The sequence below is a fragment of the Scyliorhinus torazame genome, chromosome 4 (genome assembly GCF_047496885.1).
Source record: "Scyliorhinus torazame isolate Kashiwa2021f chromosome 4, sScyTor2.1, whole genome shotgun sequence".
In the NCBI taxonomy this organism is placed as follows: domain Eukaryota; kingdom Metazoa; phylum Chordata; class Chondrichthyes; order Carcharhiniformes; family Scyliorhinidae; genus Scyliorhinus; species Scyliorhinus torazame.
Genome location: NC_092710.1, coordinates 311,905,743 through 311,930,904, shown reverse-complemented (window position 1 = coordinate 311,930,904; position 25,162 = coordinate 311,905,743). Strand labels below are relative to the sequence as shown.

The window sequence follows — 25,162 nt, the reverse complement described above, 5'->3', positions numbered from 1 at the left end:
AAAAAATAATCTGTACCAGGGCTATAATGAGGTCTAGAGCTGAGTGGGCCTGGGAGAACCCACACTGAGCATTGCTGAACAGGATCTTGGTGATGAAGTACAGCATGATACATTGTGGCCAATAACCTTCATCACTTTGCTGATGATTGGGAGTTGACTGATGGAGCAGCATTTGGCCGGATTGGATTTGTCCTTCTTTTCGAAAATGAAATGAAATGAAAATCGCTTATTGTCACAAGTAGGCTTCAAATGAAGTTACTGTGAAAAGCCCCTAGTCGCCACATTCCGGCGCCTGTTCGGGGAGGCTGGTACGGGAATTGAACCATACTGGCCTGCCTTGGTCTGCTTTCACAGCCAGCAAATTAGCCCTCTGCTTAACAGCCCCTTGATTAGGACAGGGATTTAAAAAAAAAAATTTAGAGTACCCAATTATTTTTTTCCAATTAAGGGGCGATTTAGCTTTACCAATCCACCTAACCTGTACATCTTTGGGTTGTGGGGGTGAAACCCACACGGACATGGGGTAGGACAGAGATTTTAATATCCAACACACAAGACACATAAATAGAGAGAAAGGTGGACAATTCTTTCCTCACTCTAATTTGATTTATTTTAGTAAATCACATTGAACTTTCAAAGCAAAAGGGCTGCACGGTAGCACAGTGGTAGCACTGTCGCTTCACAGCTCCAGGGTCCCAGGTTCGATACCTGGCTTGGGTCACTGTGCGGAGTCTGCGTTCTCCCCACGTCTGGGTGGGTTTCCTCCGGGTGCTCCGGTTCCCTCCCACAAGTCCCAAAAATCTCGCTGTTAGGTAATTTATCCATCTGTGTCCCCGAACAGGCCCTGGAATGTGGCAACTAGGGGCTTTTCACAGTAACTTCATTGCAGTGTTAATGTAAGCCTACTTGTGACAATAAAGGTTATTATTAAGCCACTGAGGAAAATGGATAGGAAAGGGATAAAAAGACGGCATGTGGCTGAGAGTTAGGAGACTTCTGGGGCGTCATTCTCCGCCGGCGGGAGTCTCCGTTTTGCCGGCGCCCGGGGGTTTCCCGACGGCGTGGGGCTGCCCCACAATGGGAAACCCCATTGACCGGCCGGTGTTACGGAGACTCCCGCCGGCCGGTCGGGGCAGAAATGTGGCGGGGCGGGTAGGAGAATTTCGCCCCTGGTTTCTCAGGTCAAGACTGCGATCTTTTACTTTAACCCTGGATGTCCCTTTATGAAACTGAGGAAAAGAAAATAGGGAAAAAGGAAAATGAGAGTAGGACTGCGCTGATGATCAGGGAATCCTCATATATTTTGTTCAATTCATTTTCAGAACCTCTAATTATTCAGACTGAATTGCTCCAGTGAAATTGCAACTTTTCGAATGTGTATCCATTATAATCCTTTTATCATTTTAAAAGCCATAATTTACAGTTCCTTTTATTACCCAATGTTTGCATTCCCTTGTGCCAAAATAATCACTGGCCTGCCAAAATCACTGTTATCTTTCACCTTGTTCAGCATTTGCATCTAGTAATTAGTTCCTCACCCCCCCCAGGTATCATAGGAATAAGCTGAGCAGGGAAACTGGTTTCACTGACATGCTGGTCAGAAACCAGAGGACACAGACTTTAGATAATTGGCGATAAGGAGAATATTTTTCTACAGAGTAAGTTGTTATGCTCTGAGTGCAATGTCTGATGGGGTGATGGAAGTTGATTCAAGGTGAGGTGGTGACGCTGTGGTATTTTCACCGGACGAGTAATCCAGAGCCCCAGGGTAATGTGGGGAAACTGAGTTTGAATCCCACCACGGGCAGATGGAATTATTTTGAATAATTATGAATAAAAGAACAGGAATCACAAGTCTAATGATGACTGAAATCATTGTTGATTGTCATTAAACCTCCTCTGGTTCACTAAAGCCCTTTAGGGAAGGACATCCTTATCTGGTCTGGCCGACATGTTACTCCAGACACGACACCACACAACCCTGCCATGGCAATCTCTGCAAGACGTGCCAGATCATCGACATGGATACCACTATTACACGTGAGAACACCACCCACCAGGTATGCGGTACGTACTCGTGCGACTCGGCCGGCGTTGTCTGCCTCATACGCTGCAGGGGGGGATGTCCCGAAGCGTGGTACATTGGCGAGACCATGCAGACGCTGCGACAACGAATGAACGGACATCGCGCAACAGTCGCCGGGCGGGAGTGTTCCCTTCCAGTCGGGGAACACTTCGGCAGTCGGGGGCATTCGGCCTCTGGTCTCCGGGTGGGCGTTCTCCAGGGCGGCCTTCAGGACGCGCGAAAACGCAGAATCGCCGTGCGGAAACTTGTAGCCAAGTTCCGCACACATGAGTGCGGCCTCAACCGGGACCTGGGATTCATGTCACATTACATTCATCCCCCACCAACTGGCCTGCGTAATCCTACCAACTGTCCTGGCTTGATGTAATTCACACCTCTTTAACCTGGGGTTACCCCATCTCTGGATCTGTAAAGATTTAATCACCTGCTAATGGTCGCATTCCAAGCATTGTTTGGCATCTTTGAATTTGTCTATATGTGTGTTTCTGGAACATACCTCTTCATTCACCTGAGGAAGGAGCAACGCTCCGAAAGCTAGTGACATCGAAACAAACCTGTTGGACTTTAACCTGGTGTTGTAAGACTTCGTACTGTGCTCACCCCAGTCCAACGCCGGCATCTCCACATCCAGACCCACAGCATTGCCCTCTTAACTGCACTCTGAAATAGCCTAGCAAGTCATTCAAGGGCAATTTGGGTTGTCACGGGAATGTCACTTTAAGAAATGTCAGGGAAAAAGAAAAAGAGAGAGAAAGAGATAGCGAGGAAAAAGAAAAGAATAGAGAAGAAAGGAGAAAAGAAAGAATGGCCCTAGCAGAACAAAAAGAAAGAGAAAGGGAAATACAGATCAGGGAAAAAGAAAGAGAGAGAAAGAGAGAGAGAGGAAAAAGAAAGAGTGAGAGGACAGAGAAAGAGAGAAAGAGTTTGAACTTCTGAAAATGAAAGAGCTTCATAGTCAAAGGCTTGGTGGGGATCTATTTAAAGTATGTCCACGCATTGCCAAGGTTTGATGAGAAGGAGGTAGAAGCCTTTTTCGTTTCATTTGAGAAGGTAGCTAAACAAATGAAATGGCCATAGGAGATGTGGGTATTACTGATTCAAACAAAGTTGGTAGGTAGAGCTAGTGAAGTGTTTGCATCACTATCAGAGGAGGTTTCTGAGGCGTATGAGGAGGAACAAAGAACAAAGAACAAATAAAACTACAGCACAGGAACAGACCCTTCGGCCCTCCAAGCCTGTGCCGACCATGCTGCCCGTCTAAACAAAAATTTTCCACACTTCCGGAGTCCGTATCCCTCTATTGCTATCCTTTTCATGTATTTGTCAAGATGCCCCGAAACGTCACTATCGTCCCTGCTCCCACCACCTCCTCCGGCAGCGTGTTCCAGGCTCCCGCTACTCTCTCTGTAAAAACTTGACTCGTACATCTACTCTAAACCTTGCCCTTCGCACCGTAAACCAACCTCCTAGTAATTGACCCCTCTCCCCTGGGAAAAAGTCTCTGACTATCCACTCTGTCTGTGCCCCTCATAATTTTGTAGACCTCTATCAGGTCACCTCTCAACCTCTGTCGTTCCAGTGAGAACAAACCAAATTTATTCAACCGCTCCTCACAGCTAATGCCCTCCATACCAGGCAACATTCTGGTAAATCTCTTCTGCACCCTCTCTAAAGCCTCCACATCCTTCTGGTAGTGTGGCGACCAGAATTGAACACTATACTCCAAGTGTGGCGTAACTAAGGTTCTATACAGCCCCAACATGACTTGCCAATTCTTATACTCAATGCCCCGGCCAATGAAGGCAAGCATGCTGTATGACTTCTTGACTACCTTCTGCACCTGTGTTGCCCCTTTCAGTGACCTGTGGACCTGTCACCTAGATCTCTCTGACTATCAATACTCTTGAGGGTTCTACCATTCACTGTATATTCCCTACCTGTATTAGACCTTCCAAAATGCATTACCTCACATTTGTCCAGATTAAACTCCATCTGCCATCTCTCCGCCCAAGTCTCCAAACAATCTAAATCCTGCTGTATCCTCTGACAGTCCTCAACGCTATCCGCAATTCCACCAACCATTGTGTTGTCCGCAAACTTACTAATCAGACCAGTTACATTTTCCTACAAATCATTTATATATACTATGAACAGCAACGGTCCCAGCACTGATCCCTGCGGAACACCACCGGTCACAGCCCTCCAATTAGAAAAGCATCCTTCCATTGCTACTCTCTGCCTTCTATGACCTAGCCAGTTCTGTATCCATCTTGCCAGATCACCTCTGATCCCATGTGACTTCACCTTTTGTACCAGTCTACCATGGATACCTTGTCAAAGGCCTTACTGAAGTCCATATAGACATCATCCACTGCCCTACCTGCATCATTCATCTTTGTGACCGCCTTGAAAAACTCTATCAAGTTAGTGAGACACGACCTCCCCTTCACAAAACCGTGCTGCCTCTCGCTAATACGTCCATTATTCTCTCCAGTAATTTCCCTACCGCTGATGTAAGGTCACCGACCTGTAGTTCCCTGGATTATCCTTGCTCCCCTTCTTAAACAAAGGAACAACATTGGCTATTCTCCAGTCCTCCGGGACATCACCTGAAGACAGTGAGGATCCAAAGATTTCTGTCACGGACTCAGCAATTTCCTCTCTTGCCTCCTTCAGTATTCTGGGTTAGATCCCATCAGGCCCTGGGGACTTATCTACCTTAATATTTTTCAGACGCCCAACACCTCGTCTTTTTGGATCTCAATGTGACCCAGGCTATCTACACACCCTTCAATATTCAGCATTCCTTCTCTTTGGTGAATACTGATGCAAAATATTCATTTAGTACCTCGCCCATTTCCTCTGGCTCCACACATAGATCCCCTCCCCTGTCCTTCAATGGGCCAACCCTTTACCTGGCTACCCTCTTGCTTTTTATGTACGTGTACGTGGGATTTTGCTTAATCCTATTTGCCAATAACCTTTTGTGACCCCTTTTAGCCCTCCTGACTCCTTGCTTAAGTTCCTTCCCACTTTCCTAATATTCCACACAGGCTTCGTCTGTTCCCAGCCTTCTAGCCCTGACAAATGCCTCCTTTTTCTTTTTGATGAGGCCTGCAATATTTCTCGTTATCCAAGTTTCCTGAAATTTGCTGTATTTATCCTTCTTCCTCACAGGAACATGCCGGTCCTGAATTCCTTTCAACTGACATTTGAAAGCCTCCCACATGTCAGATGTTGATTTACCCTCAAACATCCACCCCCAATCTGGGTTCTTCAGTTCCCGCTTAATATTGTTATAATTAGCCTTCGCCCAATTTAGCACATTCACCCTAGGACCACTCTTATCTTTGTCCACCAGCACTTTAAAACTTACTGAATTGTGGTCACTGTTCTCGAAATGCTCCCCTACTGAAACTTCTACCACCTGGCCATGCTCATTCCCCAATACCAGGTCCAGTACAGCCCTTCCCTCGTTGGATTATCTACATATTGTTTTAAGAAGCCCTCCTGGATGCTCCTTACAAACTCTGCCCCGTCCAAGTCCCGAGCACGAAGTGAGTCCCAGTCAATATTGTGGAAATGAAAGTCTCCCATCACAACAACCCTGTTGCTTTTACTCCTTTCCAAAATCTGTATACCTATCTGCTCCTCTATTTCCCGCTGGCTGTTGAGTGGCCTGTAGTAAACCCCCAACATTGTGACTGCACCCTTCTTATTCCTGATCTTTACCCATATAGCCTCGCTGTCCTCTGAGGTGTCCTCCCACAGCACAGCTGCGATATTCTCCCTAACCAGTAGCGCAACTCCTCCACCCCTTTTACATCCCCCTCTATCCCGCCTGAAACATCTAAATCAAGAACAAAGAACAAACAAAAGTACAGTACAGGAACAGGCCCTTCGGCCCTCCGAGCCCGTGCCGACCATGCTGCCTGACTAAACTACAATCTTCTACACTTCCTGGGTCCGTATCCCTCTATTCCCATCCTATTCTTATATTTGTCAAGATGCCCCTTAAATGCCACTATCGTCCATGCTTCCACCACCTCCTCCGGCAGCGAGTTCCAGGCACCCACTACCGTCTGTGTAAAAATCTTGCCTCGTACATCTACTCTAAACCTTGCCCCTTGCACCTTAAACCTATGCCCCCTAGTAATTGACCCCTATTCCCTGGGGAAAAGCCTCTGACTATCCACTCTGTCTATGCCCCTCATAATTTTGTAGACCTCTATCAGGTCGCCCCTCAACCTCCGTTGTTCCAGTGAGAACAAACTGAGTTTATTCAACTGATCCTCATAGCTAATGCCCTCCATACCAGGCAACATCCTGGTAAATCTCTTCTGCACCCTCTCTAAAGCCTCCACATCCTTCTGGTAGTGTGGCGACCAGAACTGAACACTATACTCCAAGTGTGGCCTAACTAAGGTTCTATACAGCTGCAACATGACTTGCCAATTCTTATACTCAATGCCCCGGCCAATGAAGGCAAGCATGCTGTTTGCCTTCTTGACTACCTTCTCCACCTGTGTTGCCACTTTCAGTGACCTGTGGACCTGTACACCTAGATCTCTCTGACTTTCAATACTCTTGAGGGTTCTACCATTCACTGTATATTCCCTACCTGCATTAGACCTTCCAAAATGCATTACCTCACATTTGTCCGGATTAACTCCATCTGCCATCTGGAACATTTAGCTGCCAATCCTGTCCTTCCCTCAACCAGGTCTCTATAATGGTAATAACATCATAGTTCCAAGTACTAATCCAAGCTCTAAGTTCATCTGCCTTACCCGTAATACTTCTTGCATTAAAACATATGCACTTCAGGCCACCAGTCCCACTGTTTTCAGCAACATCTCCTTGGCTGCTCTTCCTCAGAGCCATACTGGCCCTATTCCCTAGTTCTCCCTCAATTTTTTCACCTTCTGACCAATTGCTCCGGTACCCACCCCCCTGCCATACAAGTTTAAACCCTCCCGTGTGACACTAGCAAACCTCGCGGCCAGGATATTTATGCCTCTCCAGTTTAGATGCAACCCATGCTTGTTATCCAGGTCACACCTGCCCCAGAAGAGCTCCCAGTGGTCCAGGTAACTGAAACCCTCTCTCCAGGTGAAAAAAATCCATCTTAAGTGCATATGAACTAGTGCCTGAAGCCTACAGACAAAGGTTTAGAAATTTAAGGAAAGAACCTGGTCAAACATACATGGAGTTTGAAAGGATCAAACAGAGTAATTTTGAGAGGTGGATAAGGGCTTTGAAAATAGACCAAACGTATGATGCTCTCAGAGAAATTATACTTTTGGAGGAGTTTAAAAATTCAATTCCTGATGTAGTGAGAACTCATGTGGAAGAGCAGAGGGTTAAAACTGTGAGATTAGCAGCAGAAATGGCAGATGATTATGAATTATTCATAGATCAAAGTTTGGTTTCTGATCTCACTTTCAGCTGGTGAGAGATAGAAACTGGGGGCATGAAAAATACTCAAGTGGTCAAGGTAAAGGTGATCTGATGGGAGATAGTAAGGCGAGTGTACCTCAGATTAAAAAGGACATCCAGAAGGGTGGAAGAGACATGAAAAGTTTAAAATGTTTTCACTGTAATAAACTAGGCCATGTAAAGTCAGTGTTGGTGGCGGAAGAAAAGTACTGGGAAGGCTGATATGGTAATACAGGATAAGACAGTGGTGTTTGTTAAAGTGGTAAAGGAAAGCCCAAGTGAAGCGAACGAGGTGCAAAAGATTGTACAGCCTGATCAAGAGGTGATTAATAAGAAGGTGCCAGTTCTCTTTAAAGAATTTACTTGTGTGGGTAAAGTTTACTCATGTGTACCAGGAGGAGCAGGTAAAGCAGTCACAATTTTAAGAGATACGGGTGCTAGTCAATCTTTGATGGTAAGAGATGAGGAGTTATGCAGTTTGGGAGGAATATTGTCAGAAAAGGTGGTGATATATGGAATTCAGGGTGAGAAGAGCAGTGTTCCATTATATAAGATAAGGTTGGAAAGTCAAGTGAAGAGTGGTGAAGTGGTAATAGGAGTAATGGAGAAACTATCTTGTCCAGGAATACAGTTTATCTTGGGTAATGATATATCTGGATCGCAGGTGGGAGTGATGCCTACTATGGTTGATAAGCCAGTGGAAAATCAGACAACTGAAGTGTGGAAGGACGAATATCCTGGGATATTTCTGGATGGTGGAGCAACATGGTTGCAAAGCCACAGGCGAAAACAAGAGGAGAAATCAGAGAGTGAAGATAAAGGTGAAGTGCCATTGTCAGAAACGATTTTAGATCAGATGGTTGGAAAAGAACAGGTGGAGGATGAGGCAGCTATTTTTAGTTCAGGAAAATTGGCGGAGTTACAACAGAATGATGTAGAAATAAACCAGATGCATCAGAAAGCATACACGGCAGAGGAATCTGAGTGTATACCGGAGTGTTATTACCGTAAAAATGATGTCTTGATGAGAAAATGGAGATCTTTACATATGCAGGCAGATGAAAAGTGGGCAGAAGTTCATCAAGTGGTATTGCTGGTAGTGTATAGAATGGAGGTGTTGCGAGTAGCACATGAGGTACCAGTGGGAGGTCATTTGGGAGTAAGGAAAACTCAAGTTAAAATCCAAAAACAGTTTTATTGACCTGGACTACATAAAGAGGTAGTTGAATTTTGTTGATCATGTCACAATGTCAAATGATGGGGAAACCTCAAGCAGTGATAAAACCAGCACCCTTAATACCCATTCCAGCATTTGAGGAACCGTTTATAAGGGTCCTAATTGATTGCGTCGGACCGCTTTCTAAAATGAAAAGTGGGAATCAATGGGCGGGATTCTCCAACCCCTGCCGGGTGGGAGAATCACCGGGGGTCGGCGTGAATCCCGCCCCTGCCGTCCTTCCAATTCTCCCGCCCCCCCAAAAACCGGCCCGGCGTGAGTCCCGCCGCCCGCCGCCCACCTCAGAGAATGGCGGGGTCCGGCGTGACTCAATTGGCACTGGGGGCGCCCGAATTCTCCAGCCCACGATGGGCGAACTCCCGCCCATCTGTAGCTGGTCCTGCCACCGTAAATTAGAGTAGGTCCCTTACCGGCAGGACCTGGCGACGCAGGTGGGCTACGGGGTTCCCTGGGGGTCGTGTGGGGATCTGGCCCCGGGAGGTGCCCCCAAGGTGGCCTGGCCCGCGGTCGGGACCCACTGATCCGCGGGCGGGCCTGTGCCGTGGGGGCACTCTATTGTTCCGCACCGGAGGCTGTGGTCTTCCGCCATTGCCGGTGCGGAAGCGAATCCCTCTGCACATGCGCGGGGATGACGCCAGCACGCGCTGGCGCTCCCGCGCATGCGCCGACTCGCTCCAGCTGGCGGAGGCCCTTCGGAGCCGGTTGGCGTGGCACCAAGCCCCTATCCCGCCAGCCGGCAGGGCGCCAACCACTCAGGGGCGAGCCTAGCCCCTGAAGATGCGGAGGATTCCGCACCTTTGGGTCGGCCCGACGCCTGAGTGGTTCACGCCACTCCGTCCCACCGGGATCCCATACCCCGCTGGATAGGGGAGAATCCCGTCCAATATCATTTGACTATAATGGAGTGTCACTAGGTTTCCAGAGGCCATTCCAGTACGCAATATTCCATCTAAAAAGATTGTGGAGGAGTTACTTAAATTCTTTACTAGATATGGACTACCCACAGAACTACAATCGGATCAAGGATCAAATTTTACCTCAAAGTTATTCGAATAAATTATGGATAGTTTAGGAATAAAACAATTTAAATCAACTGCAGAATCGCAGGGAGTGTTAGAAAAGTGGCATCAGACATTAAAGACAATGTTGAGGGCTTATTGTCAAGATTATCCAGAGGATTGGGATAAAGGAATTCCATTCGTACTGTTTGCTTATTAGGGATGCACCTAATGAGTCAACCAAATTCAGTCTTTTGGACTAATTTTTGGTCATGAAGTAAGAGGACCACTTAAATTGCTGAAGGAAAAATTGGTGAGTGAATAGTTGGAACTTACATTATTGGATTACATATTAAATTTTAGGGAACGATTAAATAGAGCAGGTGAATTGGCTACACAGCATTTAAAAGGTGCACAACATGTGATGAAACGGGTAGCGGACAAGAAATCCAAAGTTCATAGTTTTACCTGTGGAGATAAAGTTTTAGTATTGTTACCAGTGGTAGGTGAACCTTTAAAAGTAAGGTTTTGTGGACCTTCTCAGATTGAAAAGAAATTAAGTGAGGTGAATTATGTGGTAAGAACGCTGGATAGAAGGAAAACTCACCGCGTGTGTCATATGAATATGCTTAAAAGGTACTTTTAAAGGGAAGGACAGCAAAAGGAGGAGGTTTTATTGAATCTAACTCAAAGTGATGAACCAAATCCAGATGACTGTGAATTTGACATATCTCAAATTAAATTGGAAAATGAGGATGTTCTTAAAAATTGGGATAAATTGTTGAGTTACCTTCCAGAGGACAAACAAACGGACCTGAAAGAGTTATTGATATCCGATGGGCAAGTTTGTGGAGATAAGTTGGGAAGTACTAAAATGGCTATACATGAAATGAAATGAAAATCGTTTATTGTCACATGTAGGCTTCAAATGAAGTTACTGTGAAAAGCCCCTAGTCGCCACATTCTGGCGCCTGTTCGGGGAGGGTGGTACTGGAATTGAACCATGCTGCTGGCTTGCCTTGGTCTGCTTTAAAAGCCAGCGATTTAGCCCTGTGATAAACCAGCATGTAGATGTGGGAAATGCTGTTCCAATCAAACAACATCCATATAGACTTAACCCTTTAAAATTGGCACAGGTTAACAAAGAAATTGAGAGTATGCTTAAAAAAGGCATAATTGAAGAGCGTTGCAGCCAATGGAGTTCACCCATAGTGATGGTACCAAAACTGGATGGTACCCAACGGTTGTGTGTGGACTATAGAAAGGTTAATGCAGTTACAAGAACGGACTCTTATCCTATACCACGCTTGGAGGATTGCATTGAGAAGGTGGGACAATCCGTTTTTATTTCCAAATTGAATTTACTTAAAGGTTACTGGCAGGTACCTTTATTCGAAAGGGCGAAGGAGATTTCAGCTTTTGTGACTCCAGATGGTATGTACCAATTCAAAGTTATGCCATTTGGCATGAAAAACGCCCCAGCCACATTTCAACGGTTAACTAACAAAGTTGTTTCAGAATTACCCAATTGTGTGGTATACATTGATGATCTGGTAATCTTTAGCCAGACATGGACAGAACATTTGAAGCATCTGATGGAGTTATTCGATCGACTTAAGGAGGCGGGTTTGGTGATAAACCTAGCCAAAAGTGAATTAGGAAAAGCACAAGTCATTTTCCTTGGCCATACAATCGGACAGGGTCGAATGGTCCCACGGGATGTGAAAACAAAAGTTATTGGGGAGTTTCCGATACCCTCGACACGATGGGAAATAAAAATGCGATTTCTTGGTATGGGTGGATTTTACTTGAAATTTGTACCGAATTTTAACAGTATGGCTGCTTCACTGACGGACTTGCTCAAGAAACGTAACAAATTCCAGTGAACAGCGGAGTGTCAACAGGCATTTGACGGCCTGAAGGCTGTGTTAACCACTGCTCCTGTGTTAGCCATCCTAAATTACACAAAACCATTCAAAGTGGCTGTTGATGCGAGTTATGTGGGCGTAGGTGCGGTGCTTCTACAAGACGACGACGAAGGGCTAGAGCGGCCTATTGGTTATTTTTTGAAGAAATAGAATTCTCACCAGAAGAAGTATTCTACGATTGAGAAGGAGTCTTTGAGCTTGATGCTGGCTTTGCAACATTTTCAAATTTATGTGATTAGCAATTATCTATACTGATCATAATCCTTTGACGTTTTTGGAGCGATTCCGGAATAACAATGCAAGGCTGTTTCGCTGGAGTTTATTGTTGCAGCCATTTCATTTAAAAATACTACATGTGGCAGGACGAGAAAACGTGATAGCCGATGCTTTGTCTCGAATGTGATGACAAGAAGCCGGTTCGGTTGAGGAAGAAGAACAAAACTGGACTATGTTATTTTACCTGTTTGCGTGTGTTGTTTTTTTAGACGAAAAAGTATATTTACTGTCTGTCTTAAAGGATAGTGAAAAGATAAAAAATGAAACCATCTTGAAGTTGATGGTTTATTTTTTTTCTTGGGGGGAGGTGTCACGGGAATGTCACTTTAAGAAATGTTTGTCTGCTCAAGTGGCTGCAGTGATGTCAGAGTGTGGGTGGAGCTGAGCTCTGCTTTTTAGTTTCGCTTTGAGGAAAAGCTTGGGTGTGTCTGTTTTTTTAGTTTTGTTTTAGTGTTGGAGCTGCAGCCAGCCAAAGAAGGTGTAATTTTGATCTCTCTGCAATCTAAAGACTATCTCTAGATCATTTGGTGAATTCAGAATAATAACTGCTCTCAGTAGAGAATTTAAACCTGATGTGCTTCTTTTAAAAGTTTTTAAAAATCTTATGGAAGTTAAAAGGAAAGTTTAAGGATTACTTAGAGTGTTGTATTTCTTTGGGGGTTGTATTTGAATTGATGGTTGCTAAGATGTTCACTGTATGTTTTAAAAAGGTTAACTGAGTTCATAGAATAAACATTGTTTTGCTTTAAAAAATACTTTTAGATTTCTGCTGCACCACACCTGTAGAGTGGGCCGTGTGCTCCCCATACCACAATCTATTAAAAGTTGTGGGTCAGGTGATCTCCATGATATACTTTGGAGTTCTTTAAACCCTGACCCATAACAGGGTTGGTTAGCCCGGCCAGCAGAGTCCACATCCCATGAATTAATTTTAAAAAAAAACTTTAAAAAGGGAATTGGATAAATATTTGAAAAGGAAACAAAATGCAGGGGAAAGAGTAGGGAGTGTGCCTAATTGCAAAGACTTGACTCGGGGATGATGGACTGGAATGGCTCCTTCTGTGCTGTATGATTCTCTCATTTGCATTTTTGGGGTAGAGAGTAAGAGTCGAGGGAACAGATGGTGAGTTGCAGCTTTTAAGGGAGGTGGGGCAATAAAGAAGATGAGTAAGCGATTCAAAAGGGAAATAATAGCTGTATAAATTTATCCAATGGTGACTACACTTTCCAACTACAGTGCCGCCAGTGGTCGGAGAGTGTAATCACAGCATGTTAACATTTACATCCGCGGATTTCATTATGGTATGTGTGCTTTGCCTGAAGGCAGGGCCTTGATGCACTGTCTGCTGATGCTTCATCCTCAGCTGTTTGCTTGATAGTGTTTTTGCCAGGGGTTGTTTGCCATATCCCTCGGAGGCAGGGGGAGGAAAGGCCACGTAGGTACGGAATCAACCTTTACGAAAGAAGATGTTGCAGTTAATTTTACAGGGGGCCTGGAGGGAAGTAGAAATATTGGACTAATTAATACTAGGGCCCGGTTTATCACAGGGCTAAATCGCTGGCTTTTAAAGCAGACCAAGGCAGGCCAGCAGCACGGTTCAATTCCTGTACCAGCCTCCTCGAACAGGTGCCGGAATGTGGCGACTAGGGGCTTTCCACAGTAACTTCATTTGAAGCTTACTTGTGACAATAAGCGATTTTCATTTCATTACTAGATGGGAACTAGTGGTAACTAGTTTGATAACATACAGAATTAACTCACCCCCCCCCCCCCTCCCCCAACCTCAAAAAAAAGGAGAGGGATAAATCTGGGGATGGATTCTCCATCACCTGCTGCCAGCAGCGCGGTTCCCAGGTAGCCTTCCTGAATGCTATTAAATGGATGGTATTAAATTACGTATGTAATTGGCTATGGGATAAGAGGCAGAGGGTTGTGATCACTTTATGTTTCTCTGACTGGGGTAAAGAATGGATCCCTACGGTGCAGAAGGAGGCCATTCGGCCCATTGGGGCTGCACCAACACTCTGAAAGACCACCCTATTTTAGCCCACTCCTCCTGTCCTATCCCCTGAACACCACCTAACCTTTTTAAAAAAATAAATTTAGAGTACCCAATTCTTTTTTTTTCCAATTAAGGGGCAATTTAGCATGGCCAAATATACCTAACCTGCACATCTTTTTGGGTTGTGGGGGTGAGACCCAAGCAGACACGGGGAGAATGTGCAAACTGCACACGGACAGTGACCCGGGGCTGGGATTGAACCTGGATCCTCAGCGCTGTGAGGCAGAACCCCACCTAACCTACACATCCTGGAACTAAGGATGCAATTTAGCATGACCAATCTAACCTGCACATCTTTTGACTGTGGGGGGAAACCAGAGAACCCAGAGAAATCTCACGCAGACATGGGGAGAAACTGCAAACTCCACATAGACAGTCACCCAAGACTGGAATCGAACCTGGGGTCCCTGGCCAGTGCTAACCACCGTGCCGCCCCTTTCTAAAGAACATTAGTGAACCAGATGATTTTTTTTGTAATGACAATCGACAATGGTTTCATGGTCACCATTAGACTTTCAGATATTTCTTATTGAGATTAAATTTCACCACCTGCCATGGTGGGATTCGAACACAGGTCCCCAGATCATTATCCATGGACTCTGGATTTCTAGTCCAGCAACAATACCACCACCTCCCCTGAATTCTTGTGTTGTGTTCTTTGACCAAACTTTTGGTCATTTGACATTCTATGGCTCAATGTAATACTTTGTTTTATAATACACTTTGAAACACTTGGGACATTTTATGACATTAAAGCCCCTATCTAAATACAAATTGCTGTTATGTATATAAGAACTTTGAACCCCTGTAATCGATTTTTCCAAACATATGGGTGCCAGCCACGATCTCCAAACTAAGCAATGTTTCTAACATTCATTATTTTTACCTCGTTTTGCAAGGTTTTCTAAAATAAATTAACAAATCGAATGCTCTTTGTCTTTGAATGCTCTGTCAATGCAAACAATTATGCTACTTTGGGCAAAGCAGTTTAAGGGAATACAGAGATTAGAACAGAGGCAGGGGAAAGGTCGACAACCCGGTGCAATATAAAGAGTTTGGTGCACAAACGTTTGGCAGAACTGTCGCCCAATCCTAAACTCACACATACTGTATTTGTCCAAGAGGAGGTCTTCAGGTCAAGGATGCAAAACAACGGGCGGCACGGTGGCACAGTGGTTAGCACTGCTGCCTATGGCGCTGAGTACCCGGGTTCAATCCCGGCCCCGGGTCACTGTGTGGAGTTTGCACTTTCTCCCTGTATCTGCGTGGGTTTCACCACCCCCCCCCCCCCAACCCAAACATGTGCAGTGTAGGTCGATTGGCCACGCAAAATTGCCCCTTAATTGGAAAAAGGAATTTGGGTAGGTCATGTTAGGTACGCTGGTCTAACACTGGCTGCAACTGGATGCAGCTTAGACTAGAAAGATACTCCATACCTTGAAGGTGTTCAATCAGGTTTATTGAACTAAAAGCACAGTTAGCACAGTTCTCTGTCAGTTCAACTCTCACCCTTGACTGACTCTCTAGATGTTCATCAGTGGAAAGAGGCGGAGTGTGAGTGCCTCGTGTCTTTTATAGTCAGATCCCACCCCTGAGTGTCCTGGCTGCTTATTGGTCATGTCCTGTTCTCTGTGTCCATTAGCTGCTTGTCTGTCTATCATTATGTGTGTGTGTCTGCATATCATGACAGGGTACTCTAAATGTATTTTTTAAAAGCTATTGCCAGTCATTGCCTACAAGGTACCTGGGGTTATTGAGGAGAGAGAGAGAGAGTTTGCCCAGGGTAGGCTTGACCTGGAGATAAAATGCCATCAGCAGGGGGAAAACAGGGGGAAAAAGCTGCACTGTTGTACCTCTGCTCGGTACTTGCAGACTGCAGTCTTGACGGCAGCTGCCAGCTGTCCGATTTCCTCGTAGTTAGACACCATACTCGGGTTTCACGTCTGGCCAGCTTACTGGTCCTCTGGGCCCCTTGCAATTTTGGAACTGACCCCGTGGTTTCTGATGTTCACATGCTGTGTTAGTAGTAGTAGGGATGTTATAAAGGATGTGATAACAGGAGACTAAGAAAATATCAACGGGATTAGATAAAGTCAACGTGGATTTATGAAAGGGAAATTATGAGAAGGTGTAGCTAGTAGAATAGGTAAGGGAGAACCAGTGGATGCGGTGTATTTGGATTTTCAAAAAGCTTTTGATAATGTCCCACATAAAAGGTGAGTGTGCAAAATTAAAGCATATGGGATTGGGAATTGGTGAGCAAACAGGAAACAGAAAGTAGGAATAAAAGGGCCCCTTTTCAGAGTGGAAGGCGGTGACTAGTGGAATACCACAGGGATCAGTGCTGGACCCCAGCTATTCACAATATGTATTAACAAGTTGGATGAGGGAATCAAATGTAATATTTCCAAGTTTACTGACAACAAAACCAAAGTGGAATTGAGTGGTGAGGAAGTAAAGTGGCTTCAAGGTGATTTGGACAAATTGAGTAAGTGGGAAAACACACAGCAGATTCAATATAACATAGATAAGTGTGAAGTTATCCACTTCTGTAGGAAAAACATAATGATAGAGTATTATTTAAATAGTGGGAGATTGGGAAATGTCATTGTACAAAGGGACTTGTACAAGTCACTGAAAGCAAGCAATTCTGAAGGTAAACGGTATGTTGGCCTTCTTTGCAAGACAATTTGAGTACAGGAGCAAGGAATTCTTACTGCAGCGTAACAGGGCCATTGTGAGACCACATCTGGAGTATTATATGGTCTCCGTAACTAAGAAAAAAGATATACTTACCAGAGAAAGAGTGTAGTGAATGTTTACCCGACTGATTCCTTGGATGGTAGGATTGTTGTTTGAGGAGAGATTGGGTCAACTAGGCCTGTATTTATTGAAATTTAGAAGAATGAGAAGGTATCCCATTAAAACTTATAAAATTCTGGACCGACTGGACGCAGGGATGATGTTCTCCCGTCTGGGAGGGAGATCCAGAACAAGTGGTCATGGTCTCAGAATATGGGATAGGACATTTAGGTCTGAAATGAGGAGAAGTCTCTTCACTCTGTGGCCATCTAAAATGGCCGCCCGCAAAGGATAATGGGAATTGTGGTCACGTTGGGACACAGACGATACACAGTCCCTGTGTATTGTGCAGAGGAAACCAGACCTACACAGAAATTTGCACCTGCTAAAGGTCAATCACCGATTTCCCCAGAACAAAGGGACACAGATTGAAACATAGCAGCAGGAACAGACTCAGGGGCGCCGATTTACCTTATTTGGGAGTGCTTACATGCCTTGGACAATAACAACTAGGACCCACCCAGCTATCAAGGTACTTGCCCCTAATTGGCCAGAATCGATTAGGGTGATCAAAATCCTATCGATCCATTGGATCCCGAGTTGGGACCGCCCAAAAGAGCGCGAAAGATCGGAGGATAAGAAGAACTGCACAACCAATATTCTGTCCCTTTTTGGGACCGGCCTCTGCCCCACCAACTGCAGTACATCGACCAGCCAAATTCAAGGACCTGCGATCGCTACCTGAATGACGAGCCGCAGCCTAGACGTACCTGACGACTTCCAGCTGCCACACGTGGGTATTCAGACAAAGGCCTCGTCTAACCTGCACAGAGCCGGTCACTTGAAAGTTAAGTAAAGGTCATTTCAGCTGTTACGTATAGTTTAATGTGTAGCTGTGTGTAGATTATCACGCATAGAACCAAACCTATGTTTAATAATAAACAATAATTGAACTAATATACTGGTTGTGTGGTAATTTGTCCAATACATGGAACATACTCGCATCTAGTAGTTAATATCAATAAAGATAAAAGAGCAACAACTCAAGAGGGTGGCGGACCTGTGGATTTCTCTACCACAGAAGGCTGTGGAGGCCAAGCCGATTAATGTATTTAAGAAAGAAATAGATAGATAGATTTCTAGACACTAAAGGCATCATAGGGTAGGGGGAGGGAGAGGGGGGGGGGGGGGGGTTGAGATAGAGGATCAGCCATGTCATCTTAAATGGCTGAGTTGGCTCAATGTCTGAATGGCTTATTCCTGCTCCTATTTTCTATGTTTCTATGTTCCCATAGCTACTACCTGTGAATGAGTAATTAAAAAAAAAACTTTCAGGGATATAGCAGAAAAGCTGGAGCATGGGACTAATTTGGACAAATCTGTCAAATAGATGACCAACAGGGTTTCATAGATTTTTGGATGTGAAGGAAATTGAGGGAGATGGGAAGGTCAAGTTGAGGTAGCGGCTCAGTCAGGATCTTGTTATGCAGGCTGCAATGGCTAAGTGGCCTACTCCTGGTCTTATTTATGTTCGAATAGACATGATGGATCGTATAACCTCCTCCTGCACTGCCAAATTGGGAGAGAGCCTGATGTGGTCGTAATCGGCAGCATGCTGGCATAGTGGTTAGCACAATTGCTTCACAGCTCCAGGGTCCCAGGTTCGATTCCCGGCTTGGGTCACTGTCTGTGCGGAGTCTGCATGTTCCCACCGTGTGTGCGTGGGTTTCCTCCGGGTGCTCCGGTTTCCTCCCACAGTCCAAAGATGTGCAAGTAAGGTGGATTGGCCATGCTAAATTGCCCCTAGTGTCCAAAATTGTCCTTAGTGTTGGGTGGGGTTACTGGGTTATGGGGATAGGGTGGAGATGTGGGCTTGGGTAGGGTGCTCTTTCCAAGAGCCGGTGCAGACTCAATGGTCCAACTGGCCTCCTTCTGCATTGTAAATTCTATAATGTCATTGGACTAGTAATCTGGAGTCCCATGAAAATGATGCAATTTAAATTCAAGAAATAAACTCAGAATAGTGTGTCTAAGTAATGGTAACCATGAAACTTTAATTGATTATTGTAAAAATCCATCTGGTCGCCCAATGTCCTTTTAGGGAAGGAAACCTGCCACCGTCACCCGGTCTGACCTCCATGTGACTGCAGACCCACAGCAATTTGGTTGACTGTTAATTTCTCTCTAAAATGGCCCACCAAACTACTGAGTTTAAGGTCAATTAGGGTTTGGCAATAAATTCCGGTCTTGTCATTAATGCCTACATAATAAAGTCAAAGTACAAAGAACAAAGAAAAGTACAGCACAGGAACAGGCCCTTCGGCCTTCCAAGCCTGCGCCGACCGTGCTGCCCGTCTACACGAAAATCTTATACACTTCCGGGCTCCGTATCCCTCTATTTCCATCCTACTGGGCTTGTTTAGCAAAGTGGGTTAAACAACTGGCTTGTAATGCAGAACAATGCCAGCAGCGCGGGTTCAATTCCCGTACTGGCCTCCCAGAACAGGTGCTGGAATGTGGTGACTAGGGGCTTCATTGAAGCCTACTCGTGACAATACGCAATTATTATTATTATTATTCATGTATTTGTCAAGATGCCCCTTAAACGTCACTATCATCCTTGCTTCCACCACCACCTCCTCCGGCAGCGAGTCACAGAGTTTTTCAGCACAGAAAGAGGCCCTTCAGCCCATTGTGTCGGTGCTGACCATTTTCCATCACCTAGTCCACTGCCTTGAATGCTATGACGTTTCAAGCGCTCATCAGTCATAGAGTCTTTATAGTGCAGAAGGAGGGCATTCGGCGCATCGAGTCTGCACCCACCATCTGAAAACGCACTCTACCTCAGCCCATTCCCCCGCCCTATCCCCGTAACCCCACCTAACCTGTACATCCCTGGACAGTAGTAAGGGGCAATTTTTTGTGAGGGTTCGCACCTCTACCATCCTTTCAGGCAGCAAGTTCCAGATTCCCACCACCCAAATTAGCTCTCCTCAAATCCCCTATCCATCACCTTAAATCTATCTCCCCTGCTTATTGACCCCTCTACTAAGGGGAAAGGTTTCTTGTCCCTTGTAGATTTATACTATAAAACAGCGTTTAATCTGCATCAGTTGCTCCAAACTAGCCAGAGGGTATGAGAAAGTTAGGACACCATTCTGAGCAGTAAACGTTGGCTTGAATGCTCCATCCTGTCATTGAGCTGTTTCCTCCAGACGAGTACTTTCAGTCCTGGCATGGTTGTGGCCGCGCGCGACCAGCACCTACGCGTGCACGCGCTGGGAGACAGGACGCGGGCGCGCACACAAAACGCAGACGAGGCGCGCGCGTGGCCTGGCGCCGAGAGGCGGAGCCGGTAAACGCGCGCCGTGGCCGAGGTGAAAGGTGAGCAAGGCGCAGGATTCAGCCAATGGGCACCGAGGAAGGCGGTAACGGTTATATTTTTGAAAAAGCGCTCGAGCATCCGGGCAGGACCGGGGTCGGCAGCAGAAACGGAGCCAGAGCAGACCAGACCACAGCAGGAGCCGAGCCTGTGGGATGGCCGCTGCCAGCGAGGGGGAGGCGGCGATCGGCAGCAGAGACTTTCAGGAGTGCTGGCAGTAAGTGAGCCCAAACCGAGCCCGATTTCAGCAGCCAGTTACCGAGCCAATCTTATGTAGCATACAGTGCAGAAGGAGGCCGTTCGGCCCATCGAGTCTGCACTGACCCACTTAAGCCCTCGCTTCCACCCTATCCCCATAACCCATCCTCATAACCCAATAACTCCGAACCTAAGGAGTTTGGTCACTAAGGGCAATTTATCATGGCCAATCCACCTAACCTGCTCATCTTTGGACTGTGGAAACCGGAGCACCCGGGGGAATCCCACGCAGACACGGGGTGAACGTGCAGACTCCGCACAGACAGTGACCCAGTGGAAAATGGAATCTGGGACCCTGGAGCTGTGAAGCAACAGTGCTAACAACTTGTGCTGCCTTACTGCCCACAGGAGAGAGAGAGAAGCAGGAGTCTAGAATTTCAACTCTGCACAGAAGGAGGCCATTCATGCCTGGTCGCTCTCCCAATCAGCGCATTCACTTGGTGCCATTGCTCAATAACCCCTCACATTCTTCCTCTTCCTTGGCGGTGTTGTAAATAGATGGGTGCTTGATGGCTGCCACAGACATGAAGGGCTAAAGGGCCTCGTCCTGTGCTGTAAAACTCTATGACTCTATCCTGAAACAAAAGCTTGTAGAAAAGAAACAAAGCATTGGTCCAGCATGAGTGTAAATAAGAACCAAGAACAGGCCCTTTTGCCCTCCAAGCCGTTGCTGATCATGATGTCTGTCTCAACTAAAACCATCTGCACTTCTGGGGTCCGTATCCCTCTATTTCCATCCTATTCACATATTTGTCAAGATGCCTCTTAAACGTCACTATCATATCTGCTTCCACCACCACCCCTGGCAGTGAGTTCCAGGCACCCGCTACCATCTGTGTAAAAACATTCCAGACAGCCACTACCATCTGTGTAAAAGCTTCCCTTGCACATCTCTTCTAAACTTTGCCCCTCACACCTTAAAACCTATGTCCCCTAGTGATTGACTCTTCCACCCTGGGAAAAAGCTTCTGACTATCCACTCTGTCCATGCCCCTTGTAATTTTGTAGACTTCTATCTGGCCAGTCCTCAATCTCTGTCGTTCCAGTGAAACAAAATCTGAGTTTATCCAACCTATCCTCATAGCTAATGTCTTATCCGTGCCCGGAGTTCATCGGCCTTACCTGTCAGCCCTCTTGCATTGAAATAGATACAATTTAATCCAACAGGTTTCCCCCGCTCCCTGCCGTGATCCTGCCTATCATGTCTATTCTTGCCGTTGCTGAGTACTGCATCTCCTTTTAGTCCCTCATTTGCTTCCCTGCTGCTGCTGACTGCTCTCAATATCCATCATTATCCAAGGTTCCTGAAACTTGCCAGACTTATCCTTCATCTTCGCAGGAACATGCCACTCCAGAATTCCAATCAATTGATGTTTGAAAGACTCCCACATATCTATAAGACCATAAGATATAGGAGAAGAAAGGCCACTCGGCCCATCGAGTCTGCTCTGCCATTCAATAATGGCTGATATGTTTCTCATCCCGATTCTCCTGCCTTCTCCCCATAACCCCTGATTCCCTTATTAATCAAGATACTGTCTATCTCTGTCTTAAAGACACTCCGTGATTTGGCCTCCACAGCCTTCTGCGGCAAAGAGTTCCACAGATTCACCACCCTCTGGCTGAAGAAATTCCTCCTCATCTCTGTTTGACAGGATCCTCCCTTTAGTCTGAAATGGTGTCCTCTGGTTCTAGTTTCTTCTACAAGTGGAAACATCCTCTTTAAGTCCACTCTCTCCAGGACTTGCAGTTTCCTGTAAGTTTCAATAAGATCCCCCCTCATACTTCTAAACTCCAAAGAGTACAGACGCAGAGTCCTCAACCGTTCCTCATACGACAAGTTCTTCATTCTAGGGATCATTCTTGTGACCTTCCTCTGGACTCTATCCACGGCCAGCACATCCTTCCTTAGATACGGGGCCCAAAACTGCTCACAATACTCCAAATGGGGTCTGACCAGAGCCGTATACAGTATTCTAGCTCTCTCTGCATGAATGCTAACATTGCATTTGCTTTCCTAACTGCCAACTGAACCTGCACATTAACCGTAAGAAAATCTGGAACAAGGACTCCCAAGTCCCTTTGTGCTCCTGATTTCCTAAGTATTTCCCCATTTAGAAAATAGTCTATGCCTCCACCCCTCCTTCCAAAATGCATAACCTCACACTTTTACAAATTGTATTCCATCTTGTCCACTCTCCTAGCCTGTCCAAGTCCTTTGAAGCCCCCCTGTTTCCTTAATACTACCTGCCCCTCTACAGCACATTGGTTAGCACTGTTGCTTCACAGTTCCAGGGTCATGGGTTTGATTCCTGGCTTGGGTCACTGTCTGTATGGAGTCTGCACGTTCTCCCTGTGTCTGCGTGGATTTCCTCGGTGCTCCGGTTTCCAACCATAAGTCCTGAAAGATATGCTGTTAAGTAATTTGGACATTCTGAATTCTCCCTCTGTAACCGAACAGGTGCCGGAATGTGGCGACCAGGGGCTTTTCACAGTAACTTCATTGCAGTGTTAATGTAAGCCTACTTGTGATAATAAAAATTAAAAGGTCTTTGTATCATCTGCAAACCAAGCAACAGTTCCTTCAGTTCATTCTTCCAGATCAATGTATATTGTGAAATGTTGTGGTCCCAGCACCGACCCCTGAGAGACACCACCAGTCACCGGCTGTCAGCCTGAAAAATACCCATTCTGAAAAAGACCTCCTGCCAGTCAGCCAATCCTCTATCCATGCCAGGATCTTGCTCTTAACACAATGGGTACTTAACTTATTTAACAGTCTCCTATGCGGCACCTTGTCAAAGGCCTTCTAGAAATCTAAATAAATCATGTCCACTGGTTCTCCTTTGTCTAACTTCCTGGTTACCTCCTCAAAAAAACAGATGTGTCAGACATCACCTCTCCTTGACGAAGCCTTGCTGACTCCGTCGTATTTTATCGTGCACTTCTTTTTTAAAAAAAAATGTTTTTATTAAGAATTTTTCAACAATATTTTCAATATTGATACAGTAAGATACAGAACTTTGTACATTGGATTCTTCCCGTACATGTCAGTTTCCGGATCATTCATGTGTTTTCTTGCTCCAATGCCCCCCCAGAGAAATACCCCCCCCAACTGGGTTGCTGTTGCTGCTGTCCGACCTTCATCTAACGCTCCGCGAGATGGTCTAGGAACGGTTGCCACCGCCTGTAGAACCCCTGCGCAGACCCTCTCAAGGCAAACTTTATCCTTTCCAACTTGGTAAACCCAGCCATATCATTTATCCAGGCCTCCACGCTGGGGGGCTTCGCCTCCTTCCACATTAGCAAGATCCTTCGCCGGGCTACTAGGGACGCAAAGGCCAGAATGCCGGCCTCTTTCGCCTCCTGCACTCCCGGCTCGTCCACTACTCCAAATAGTGCTAGCCCCCAGCTTGGCTTGCCCCAGACTTTCACCACCTTAGATACTGTTCCTGCCACTCCCCTCCAGAACCCCTCCAGTGCCGGGCATGACCAAAACATATGGACATGGTTCGCCGGACTTCCTGAGCACCTCCCACATCTGTCCTCCACACCAAAGAACCTACTCAGCCTCGCCCCCGTCATATGCGCTCTGTGAACTACCTTAAACTGTATCAGGCTGAGCCTGGCACACGAGGAAGAGGAATTAACCCTACTTAAGGCATCAGCCCATAGCCCCTCCTCAATCTCCTCCCCCAGTTCCTCCTCCCATTTACCCTTCAGCTCCTCTACAAAGCCTCCCCCTCTTCTTTCATCTCCTGGTATATCGCCGACACCTTGCCCTCTCTGACCCATATGCCTGAAATCGCCTTATCTTGAATCCCCTGTGCCAGGAGTAGCGGAAATTCCCTCACCTGCCGCCTCACAAACGCCCTCACTTGCATGTACCTGAAAGCGTTTCCCGGGGGTAGCCCAAACTTCTCCTCCAGCGCCCCTAAGCTCGCAAACGTCCCGTCAATGAACAGGTCCCCCATTCTTCTAATTCCTGCCCGATGCCAGCTCTGGAACCCCCCGTCCATTCTTCCTGGGACAAACCGATGGTTGTCGCTGATCGGGGACCACACCGAGACCCCCATCGCACCCCTGTGCCGTCTCCACTACCCCCAGATCTTTAGCGTTGCCGCCACCACCGGGCTCGTGGTGTACCTTGTCGGCGAGAGTGGCAGCGGTACCGTCACCGGCGCCCCCAGGCTCGTTCCCTTGCAGGACGCCATCTCCAACCTCTTCCACGCCGCCCCCTCTCCCGCCATCACCCACTTACGGATCATTGCCACGTTGGCTGCCCAATAGTAACCAGCCAAATTCGGCAACACCAACCCACCTCAATCTCGGCTACGCTCCAAGAACCCCCTCCTTACCCGCGGGGTCTTGCTCGCCCACACAAATCCCATAATGCTCCTGCTTAGCCTCTTAAAGAAGGCCTTAGTAATCACAATTGGGAGGCATTGGAATACAAAAAGAAATCTCGGGAGGACCACCATTTTAACCGACTGTACCTTACCCGCCAGCGAGAGTGGCAACATGTCCCACCTTTTAAAATCCTCCTCCATCTGTTCCACCAACCGCGTCAAATTAAATTTGTGCAGTGCCCCCCAGCTCCTAGCTACCTGAATCCCCAAGTATCAAAAGCTCCTTTCCGCCCTCCTCAACGGTAGGTCGTCTATCCCTCTTCCCTGGTCCCCCGGATGGATCA

At 46.3% G+C, this 25,162-nt stretch overlaps 1 protein-coding gene across 5 annotated transcripts in view; it reads left to right on the top strand.

Annotated features, from left to right (window-relative positions):
* The first annotated feature begins 20,251 nt into the window (after positions 1-20,251).
* bub1 (BUB1 mitotic checkpoint serine/threonine kinase) overlaps positions 20,252-25,162 on the top strand; it is a 128,808-nt gene continuing 123,897 nt past the window's right edge. For 2 of the 5 annotated variants that reach the window (XM_072500071.1, XM_072500069.1), the window contains exon 1: positions 20,294-20,428. Coding sequence is in view for 1 of the 5 variants with exons in the window: in XM_072500068.1 (XP_072356169.1) it covers positions 20,367-20,428 (62 nt within the window). In the remaining 4 variants the exon portion in view is untranslated. Of the gene's footprint in view, positions 20,429-25,162 lie in introns of all 5 variants that reach the window. The other 3 variants (XM_072500068.1, XM_072500073.1, XM_072500070.1) reach the window with 3 other exon arrangements.